The sequence below is a fragment of the Haplochromis burtoni genome, unplaced genomic scaffold, assembly GCF_018398535.1.
Source record: "Haplochromis burtoni strain Fernald_Lab_line unplaced genomic scaffold, NCSU_Asbu1 Contig_2690, whole genome shotgun sequence".
Lineage (NCBI taxonomy): Eukaryota > Metazoa > Chordata > Actinopteri > Cichliformes > Cichlidae > Haplochromis > Haplochromis burtoni.
The window spans coordinates 1-10,530 of NW_024585051.1; the positions used below are offsets into that span (position 1 = coordinate 1).

The 10,530-nt window shown below is 40.5% G+C and overlaps 2 protein-coding genes across 2 annotated transcripts; one reads left to right on the top strand and one right to left on the bottom strand.

Annotated features, from left to right (window-relative positions):
• Positions 1-984: 984 nt before the first annotated feature.
• On the bottom strand, positions 985-4,887 carry LOC102314275 (ATP-dependent RNA helicase TDRD9; the record flags this gene model as incomplete). The annotated part of the gene is given in 8 exon segments (XM_005953006.2): positions 985-1,104; positions 1,211-1,314; positions 1,406-1,570; positions 1,662-1,742; positions 2,413-2,535; positions 3,871-4,092; positions 4,605-4,675; positions 4,805-4,887. Coding segments are annotated over 8 exon segments (969 nt in total), but the record flags the coding sequence as incomplete, so codon positions are not given.
• Positions 4,888-7,168: 2,281 nt separating this feature from the next.
• On the top strand, positions 7,169-9,851 carry rd3l (RD3 like). The gene is made up of 2 exons (XM_005953007.3): positions 7,169-7,482; positions 9,488-9,851. The coding sequence occupies exons 1-2, from the start codon at positions 7,169-7,171 to the stop codon at positions 9,849-9,851; spliced, it is 678 nt and encodes a 225-aa protein (XP_005953069.1).
• Positions 9,852-10,530: the final 679 nt, after the last annotated feature.

A 10,530-nucleotide genomic window follows, 5' to 3' on the forward strand; every position in this document is an offset into this window, starting at 1 on the left:
TTGAGAGAGGGGGCATTGATAGACAACTCTTCTAATGGAACCAGTGGTCTACAGTCTGTGAGCTTATGATGCAAGCCCCTCATGAAACAACATACCAGAAGGTGCTGTCCAGCAGGTTTATCAGTAAACCCCACACTGCATGCTGAAACAGCAAGGAGGAAACCCTTTTATTCTAAATCGTCCTAGTGGTGCTCAGAGGGAGGCCTGCAGCATTCTTTCCTTTCATGGGTATGCCTGGCTAACCCTAGGGAGGATCAGGTTGAGAAGCAGGAAAGCGTGGAAGCATTTGCATGTACAGTGACGCGTTTGCATCATGAGAGGGCGAAAACAGCAGGCACTGAGATATACGATACAAATCAGCCTTATCTCAGCCACCTTATCTCAGTTCCAAGTCCTGCAGGTGAAATCTCCAAACAGTTGGATCCCCTTGGACAAAAGATGCCCTCCTCGTTCAGAATTCCTGTTGCGAGTTGACTAAAGGGACAACAATCTGGTGTTGCTGAACACAGTTGTTTCTTTGGCTAGCCCGTGAAGCTGTGGTGAAAGAGCACTGCCCTGGCAGCTGAAATAAGTAATTATCCATGTAGTTTTCACTAAACATGTTACCCACAGAGAAATGGCCAAAAAAAAGGCTGTATTGCTAAGCAGATGCATCGCATTGCTTGCAGCTTGAGCACATTTATGTGAGCCGCAGCGAGCCTCTGGGAGCAAACAACAGTCACCAACCTGCCATTATAGTAGTCGCACCCCACAGCGTCGTATGTAGACAGCGGTGTGTCTGTGTTAAGGAGTTTACTGACAGTACTGCATACTTGTATATCCTTTAATAACAAAATGTAGTGAGGCAATCTGTCTTATGCGGCACATGTATGTTTGAGGAAACAGAAAACAAACTGTAGTATGACCTGTACAGTGATGGTAGACATTACATTAAGCAACTCTGATCACGTGTACAATTCTCAGCAGGTAAATGCATTTGCTCACCTTTTGTGAACCAGCTTGGTCAAGGCCTCCTGCATGTAGCTTATCTCATGTATGCCAGGGAGGAAAACCAAAACACTTCCTCTCTCTGACAAAGTCATGCCTCCCTCTTTCTCGGCCTTGCTGCTCACACAAAAATACATGTATGCATATTCAGTTAACAAACAATTAAATCCTTGCCTATTTACATGTTCAAGCAGTTCTAAAAGGTACAATACTTTGGCCTTACCTGGAATTTTTGCCCTCCATTTCATCAAAGCTCTGGATGAGACTGATGGCAAGACTGTACATATCTGCTGAGATGTATGGGTCGCCTGGATGTGCTGATTCAGTCTAAAACAGACACAAAATTCAGATACAATAGATTTGGCTTCAAGGCAGAGAACTGTACCAGCAGCAACCATTTACTCTCTCAACTACCTACCCTATACGGAGACAGGTGGTGGAGGTCATCCAGGTAGAAATCTTCAGTGGCATAGGATGCCCCTTCCACTTCAAACACATAGGCTGGGTTCAGTTTGCCACGAATAGGAGTGGCAAAGTAGTCAGCAAACTGCTTGCAGTTAATGGTGGCTGACATAAGGATTATCTAAAACAAAGACAGACTCTTGTGAGTGAGAGTACAAGTGACTAAGCATGAGGAAGACGAAGGAAGTTTTTTAGCCGGACCCAACAGTTACCTTGATGTGGTAAGAGTTGGAACGGAGGAGTTTTCTCAAAACTAGCAGGAGAAAGTCCATTTCTGATGTGCGCTCATGAACCTTGGACAAACGCAGAGTTGTTAAAAGGTTACATTTTGAACATTCAAGAATCACTCATTAAATAATAGGATTAAATTATTCTTAAGCTTATAACAGTACCTTTCGTGGCAGAAAACTAGAAATGACTTTAGATTAAAGTATTATAAATGGTAGACAAAGACAAAGAAGAGTTGTTGCAAGAGCTGAACACTGGCATTTACTCTCCAAGTCTGATCATTTTTAGGACTGAACGCCGGTGAAGAACACTCCAACATGCTGGTCCAAAGTCTCACACAATTTTCAACTTGATATAGATTTGGAGGCTGTGAGGCCACATCACTTTGATACTTATCAAATCATTCAGTCATCCCTTGCACCCTATGGGTGGGGGGCATTGTCCTGGAAGAATCCACTCTCATCACAATAGAAATGTTCTGGCACTATGAACAACTTGATATTGATTTGTAGTCACCCTTTATTCTAGTGACACAAGTGTCCAAGGCAATTAACTGCAGGGACCAAGTGGTAAGGTACTTTTTTTTACTATTTCACCTGTCTGTCATCAGATTTAATATTTGTACTTCCCCCAAAATAACTAAAAAAAGTAAATAAACACAAATTCCCCCTTTTTTTGGCAGTAGCTAACAGAAAAACATATAAACATGAAAAATTTGACATCTGGTTTATGCACCTCATCCACAAAAATGTGGGAGAATTCAGTGAGGGACTTGGCCTGAACCAGTTTTTGCAGCAGCACTCCTGTAGTCATGTAGATTAGTCGGGTATGCTCAGTTGCCATCTTCTCCAGGCCAATCTGAACAAATATATACAGAGTTGCATTCACAAACTTGTCAATTAAATACATATTTGCATTTTCATAAAAATCCACAGGGAACGTAGTTGATTTGTTGTTTGCTAACTGGAAAAGTCTATAAAGGCACCTTCATGACAGGGCCTAAAATCTCTGGAAGGCATCCATTTGTTCTCGTCTTTTGCTTTTTCAGGTTTTTTCTTACTTTTATTTAACCTTCATTTAACCTTCATTTATACAGGTAGTTCCATTGAGACTCAATGTCTCATTTACAAGAGAGACCTGTTCCAGACAAGCATAAAAATTACAACAATAAAAGAAACAACAGCTTAATTTGTGTAATGTACACAGTCATATCAAAGACAAGAACAACTTCCCAGTGATGATTTCACAAAAACGTTTGTATGTCTTTCGAAGTCTGCAAGTAAAATCAATTGAGAGAGACTCAAATCCATCTGTAATGTATTCCATGACGATGGGGCAGAAAAAGAAGAATGCCTTTTACCCAAGCTCTATATGAACTGATGAAACTTGAAAAATCCTGTCATCTGCAAATACCAACTTGCAGATAATCTTTTTATACCATCTGCAATTTGATTTCTTTAGAATTTAAGGTTTTGTACTGTTTTGCTGCATTATAGCACTACTTGGATTTATTGAGCTCCAAAAAACACAACAAGATTACTTTTTACTGCCTCAGGAAGGAACAGCAGAGGCCACAGAGGAAGTACACTTCCTCTGCTGTAGCTTTAGGCTTAAACTTTTCCAGGGTTTTAAAAACTGATGTCTGCAATGCCAAAACGACTATTTGTGGTTCTGACTGGAGAAAACATCAGTGAACCTCAATAAAATCGATTGCGTATCCATGTTACACTTTTTGCTTTGCCAACTTGCAGCTAAACAAATATATAGATATAACTCTCCCCTATTTTACATGTTATAATGGAAATTATACCATAATGTTTAGTTTCTGTTGCATAAGCTAAGAATTTTTTCTCCTTCTAAAACGGACTATTTATCATTGCTCCCACTGTCAGTGACATCATCCTTAACTCCAGAGGTCTGCATCAAGCGGAGGAGACAACAGTTATTATTAGACACACAGTTTCAAAGCTCTGCACAACACAGTCAGACATCCTAGCAACAAAGCATACAAGAGCTTGTTAACACATGCATGCAAACACTCTGAAGTTGTGAGAAAGATAATAATGAATGCTCTTTGTCTAAAGTTTGAATCAATATGGGTCACTGTATCTTGGTTTGCTACTACTGCTACATGATCGAAGAGCAGTGTATGCAGTTTAAGAAAATCACATTCTATCCTAATACTGCACCAACCTGATATCCCACCAGACTACCCAGGGTACACTTCCGCTGTTTGGCAACCCATCGAGCAATACTGGTGGCTCCAATTTTACGTGGTTGGGTGACTACAATGTTGCATGAGGCATTTTTCTCATTGTAATAGTCCAGAATGTACTGTGGCAGCTGGGTGGTCTTGCCACTGCCTGTGGCTCCTCGAATGATCACTACAGAGTTGTTTTCTATGAGGGAAATCAGCTGGAAACAACCGCAAACAGACACACACATAAAAAACACAAAAGGACACGTGCACAGTTAAAAAGAAAGGCATTTGATTAAAAAAAAAAAAAAGGAAGGACATTTAGCTACTAACGCATATCATCGAAAAAACAAATGAAATTTGGAGAAAAAGTTATGAAATTGTTGGGCAGATGGATGTGGTAAGCTGATTTATGGCCTATATTTTAGACTTTATAATCTGCATTAAGAAAGTCCAGCTTAAATGACAGCATTATCTCCTAAAACACACACACACACACACACACTACTCTGTATTAGTCAACAAATAATAATAGACCAGGGAATTTGAAGTTAGCTGTTGTCCATCAGCATCAAATAACTTTGTTGTAATGTTCATCTTGAGCAAACAGCAAAAGCTTAAGTGCTCAAGTGTCCTGGGGACATAAAAAAACTTTCGGTAAAAATGACAAACAGAACCTCGGGATAATGAAAGTGCACTACAGGACCATCAAGCTAAGTCAATCTCTTACCTCCTGTCTGTTTTTGGCTATGGGCAAGTCTGGATACTCATAGCTTGTGAGTGGAGGAGGATTAGCATAACCTAGTGAAAAGAAAAGTTGCAGGAGTAAAAGGAAAAATAAAGTTTTAAACTGATTAAGAATTAAGCTTTCTGTATATCCCAAAATACACAACCTAGGCTCAGAAAGGCTATGACAAAATTAGTACTTACGCACTGCAGGTTCTGGTTTTTGCAGCCTCTCTCCATCAGAGTTCACAGGGTTTGGGCTGCCATGCTCAAGAATCTTTGCTGGACTGTAAGAAAACCAAATCTGAGAATTACAAACAAATCTAATGTAGTAACACCAAAACTGTACAAGATACGATTAGCTGTTTTGGACTAAAAGACTTTAACGTTTAAGCTTTCAGCTTCGACCTTTATACCGCAATTTCCTCACAACGCAAAGACAAATATATGTACTGGTAAAAACAGGACAAGTTAGAAGCCAGGATTTATCAAAATTATCAATATTATATGAAAATCAGTTTCCTTTGAGTGTAAGAATTAATTTCAGATCATCACAGGAACTGTGAGGTTGAATATAATGCTAGATGTTGTAGCATTTTTCTCAACATCAACAAAGATAAAAAACAAAACGAACAGGAAAATGCTCCCCTTCTTTATACGTGGTAATCCATGTACAAAACCCAATTGTTTTTAAAGAAAAGAGCTTAAGTATGGCAATAAAAGAAAAAAAGGGGGCTGTATAACCAAACATAAGTCAACATCAGTTAGTCACAGTTAAACTCACAGATTCATAAACCTTTTGAAATATTTTTTGTTTTTAAACAAACATTTTCTAGAAGAAAGTTTCACATTTTTTCTCTGCATATTTCACTTCTTAATGCAATTTCTAACTAAGTTTTTGCATCCTCTCTAATTTCCTTCTGTCAGCTTGACCAGGCCCACAGCGCTGCAGCCTGAGGAGCATTCCCGGTTGTGTGTGTGTGTTTATGCATGTGTGCCTCCTGCACTCTTAGCGAGGAGAGGATTTTATCACAACAGCAGACAAAAACCCTGACAGTACTAGGAGCTCAAATGCACACCCACGACTTGTGCGCACACACGCACCCTCGTCCTCGCTCTTTCTCTCCAATGCACACGTTTCGTGCAAGCTACAAAGCAGCTGACCCTACAACAAAAGCTGCACACTGCACAGAGGAGAGTGGGGTGAAAGGAGAAGAGAAGTGACAGCTCTTAGTCAGTTATCCGTGTGCGTGTGACTAACTCTCCTGGAAAAAGTCTGCATGACAGGCGCAGTGAGAGGACAGGACAAAAAACTACAAGACAAAAACATTTGCAACAACAAAGCAAGGGAAGGATTGCTGCCGGACGTAGTCAACAGTGAGAGGAGTAAAGTTTGCACAGGCAGATCCATGGAGACAAGACGCTGGAGGCTCTACTCTGTGAAAAGCTCTTCTTTGCCCAATTTCTAAAAAGCTCAGACAAGAGTCAGCAGTGCTGTTTCACCAGTAAGTACATTTCTTTCTTTTCTTATTCATCCAGATATTATTGTGATAACAATTTTTTTAAAATTAGGACGCAAATCTGAAGAGCTGATTTGCAGCTTACTAAGCGAAAACCCTTAAGGTTTTCTGTATGGCTGACCTCTGACCCCACAGGCAGTTTAATCCATCTGAATCCCAGGTGGAAACTCAGCTGATCTATCAGCTTGAATAAAAGGGCCAAATACGCACACCTGGGACATCAGCCTTGAAATCAAAGTAGCCATCAGGCAGGGATCAAAGGACAGAATAGCTATGGGATGATCATTTTTCAATGTCAAGCTTAAATTCTGAATTATTAAAACGTCACAAAGAGTCACAGACTAGATTTCAGTTATAAACTAGATTTACCACATAAAATTAATAAAACATTCTAATCAAATAATTTTCATTCAACCTGAATAGTCAAACCCATTTCAGTACAACTGCAAGATTTTTGACAATTAGCAAATTAGCATTTCCATTTTCAAGAAAAATTCCTCTGGTTAGCGGTTAATTTTGACTTGAAATACACATTTTGGGAGGTGATAACTGGGGTCACAGTTAAGGCAAGTCTGTTATCTTAAACGAAATGGATCCTGGTTTTTAAATAGCAAAATAATTATTTTATATTAGAGCATGTTAAATCCCCAGAAAGTTTTTTTTTTTTTTTTTTTAATGTAATCACAGTGTATTACATTTTCCTTTAAGGGAAGACCAAAACCTCTTTGGTACCCACAAACATTTTTAATAAAGAGGGAAAAAACCCATTATTTTTTTCTAAAGGTTTTCAGAGAAGAGTTTTAATTTCCCTGGCTTACCTCAGTGTTTTTTTCTCATCTGCCTGACTTAAGCAGTTCCTCACTTGCTGTTATGCCGTCCTGTCATTTGCAGGTGCAATTGTTATAGAAATTTGTTTTAAGCAACATCTATTCCAGTAATTCAGATGATTATTATGATTCTGTTGTGTTGTGAAAATCCTGTCTTGATGCTAAAGATAACTAATTATTCTAATGTCTTCAGCTTTTAAAGACAGCGTGCTGTGAATGCCATGCCTCTGTTCAGCTGGATGAAATGGTCGCATGAGACAAGAGTGCAGGCTCAGGATGAAACACCATCTCTGAAAATCTCAGGGGGGTTACCCAGCCGCATGCTGATCACAGAGCTCCTGTGGCATGTGGAAGAGCGCGAGCGGCTGGCGAGAGAACTGGAGCGTGAGCATAGGATGGCTCACAGCGCTCTGGGTCTCCACTGGTTTCAAAAGTACCCCAGGTTGCGGACCCTCATCCCCTCATCAGAACTACAACAGCTGGAGTTCTTGTGTGCCCAGATCCCATCTATCCAAGCAGCCACCGTCCTCTCCAGGTGTTTAGTAGTACCCATGCCTTCTTCTGTCCTCACATTAGTAAGCTGTCAACAGATACTAGCTGCTACTGCATCAACAGGGCCTGACAGCAGGCAAAGCAGAGAAGACCCAAAGGGAAAGGGAGCTAGGGCGAGCTGCCAAGAAAGCCATTATGTGTTATTGTCACAGACACAGGCGATACAGGGTGTTAACATGTGAAGGTGAAGGACGCCCTGTAAGGGTGAGCGAAGCCAGGCTGCCGGGGTTGCCACTCGTCTGTTAGCCAGTATGGAAAAGTAGCTGTTAGACATGGTTGAGCAATGAGCACTGTGACCTACTTACATATTCCCCATAAAACTCTCTACTAGTTCACTGTGTGCTTACATAACATCTTAGCCAAGAAAAACATATTTAATAAGATGTGTTATTATGCTTTTATCATTTACAAAAATCTTCGCTGTTGTCCCAGATATGTCATTTTTTGAAACTGTGAGAGAAAACAGATAAAAGCACACAGGTCCAACATTTTAGGTGAAGCACAGAAACTTCACATTAGCAGGCTGACACCATGCTGATGGAAATATTATTTCTTAGTTTGTAGATACTCAACTCCTCTCCTTGCATCTTATGGGACTGACATGGTTGTACATTTGTAGACCATCATCTACATGCTGTAGCCTTGTACTGCCAACAAGGGACAGTGTCAGTTCTAGTAGTTGCCACTTGAGTATGGCTCAAAAAGGAAGTCATTCCCTAAAGCAGGGGTTTTGCACTCCAGGCCTCGAGGGCCGGTGTCCTGCAGGTTTTAGATCTCACCCTGGGTCAACACACCTGAATCAAATGATTAGTTCATTACCAGGCTTCTGGAGAACTTCAAGACATGCTGAGGAGGTCATTTAGCCATTTAAATCAGCTGTGTTGGATCAAGGACACATCTAAAACCTGCAGGACACCGGCCCTCGAGGCCTGGAGTTCGACACCTGTGCCCTAAAGGCTCCCATTTAAATTTAACTTAGCAACATTATAAAGCATCTACAGCTAGTTTCCCCTTTATAAGTCCTCTGAGTGGGCTGAATTTGTTTATAACCAACTGGATAACCAAGTTAGGGGTGTGGTCTCAATAATTGACAGGTTGGGCAACTAGAGCTGGAATCTGTTCGGGCTCATCCACTACTGAAGGTTATTAAACTGATCCTCTTCAACATCTTTGTGCTGTTATTACCTTGTGCCTTTGTTAATGTACAGACCCTCCCAGCAGTGAGTGCTAAAGTTTTATGAGTATTTACAAAGATGGCGCAGTGACAAGATTGCTTGTTAGAGTGACTCTGATTTTTTCCGACTGACTCTATTGCATATGCATTTCTGAGAGTTCCTTTCTCAAGGCACAAAATATAGGGAAGCGAATATTTACATCACAAGCAAACCCGCAACTCTGAGAGCCATTTACACCTGCTATTGACCTGTTTAGTAAATCTGGCACTTAATTTGTTAATAAGCACTAATTAGTCAACATGTATGTATTTTCACTGAATCTGTACAGTTTATGAACCCTTGTTAACCTTAGTTAGCTAAGGTTAGTAAGCATGGAGGTAAATTCTGGCTCCATGCTAATGTTAAGGCAATAAAATGTGGAATCTAAACCTCTGGGTGAGGGCACAATTGCTACACGGCTGCTGCTATGAAGACAAAAGTCATAATATAGAAATAATATCTCTGTCAAAGCTTTTCAAAACTTGAGTAGATGTCATGTCCGCTGTCTCTAATGTAAGAGGTCAAACTTTACCACCAACCCCTTCAGCAGAAAGAATAATAACCAGATAAGAGTGTGTGACTATTTCATAAACTACAGTGATACTGTGTTTTTAGGAACAGAGACATATTTCAACGTGGCTTAGTGTGACTGATTTTCAAGTCAGAGACGAGAGGACAGAGCGCAAAGGAAACAAGAAGGAATAAATGATGAGGAAATGAGAAAAACCTCTCCAAGAACTATTTAATTAACTATAATGTTGTATGTTTCCACAGGTTTCGTGAGGTGCTTGCCACTAACAACATACGACCCTGGGAGCTGGCATCTGTGTTTAAGCAAATACTAAAGGACTTCCTGAGCCAAAGGGGATATGATGAAGAGGATGACCTCTCAGTGCAGCCGGTGCAGTTCCAACCCATGGAGGCTTGGACCAGCCGGTACAAAATGAAGCAGGGGTTTGTCACACCCACTGTCCCCAACTGTGGCGACCATCCAAGGGAAGAGATCCCAACGGTCTCTGGATACGTGGATCGGGTCATGCGGCACTCTGGTTCATTCACAGCACACAGGGACTGGGACCTTCCATATTATTATCCAGTACCTCTCAGGTCCAAAGGTGCTTACAGCACCACACTGTGAAAGGACAACTCTTTAACCATCTGCAACCAACAGCATGGAGACCAAATCGCAATATGCGTCTTAGATATAGACATTTCACTAGCTTTACCAAAACGTGGAATAGCACTAGGCTAGGTGTTATATGTACTCAAATGTTTAATGGCAATAACTAATTCTTATCCCTACTTCACAGCCTGAGTTGTTTAGTTACTCCTTATTCTAAACCTTCAACCGAACAGCTGGAGATGCATTTCAGAGATGTCAAGAACCTGGAGTGATTTTAATAGTAAAAGCACTAGATGCCTTTTTGGCTTTTGGCTAAGTGACAAACTGACTGAGTTGGTCAATTTGTGGTAGCTCATTAAGAGCTCAAAATGTCCAGCTTTTGGAGTGAATACATGTGTAAAAACATGACTGGCTCACATATAGTTAATGCAAAGATGTAAAGACTCCACGTTACCTTATCTAACACAAGTCAGTCAACTTTCCTGTTATTGCTGGCCAAAACCTCTTGGGGTGGCAAACATTTTATATGCAGGAAAAACCCTGGAAATCTGAGTGAGCACTCTTTAATGTAAATGTTTCAGACTGAAAAATAAAAAAAACATTGAGCTAAACATTTTATATAGATTAGGCAGAACTCACCTTGATTTGTGTAGGACTTGTTTTTGTTCTTGTGTATCAGTGTTTAACTTCCTTT

What these genes read in the sequence shown, in the direction of transcription:
- rd3l (XM_005953007.3), top strand. Translation starts at nt 7,169, where the DNA reads ATGCCTCTGTTCAGCTGGATGAAATGGTCGCATGAGACAAGAGTGCAG. An exon ending in GCAGCCACCGTCCTCTCCAG is followed by an intron (nt 7,483 to 9,487) that starts GTGTTTAGTAGT and finishes ATGTTTCCACAG; the next exon opens with GTTTCGTGAGGTGCTTGCCA.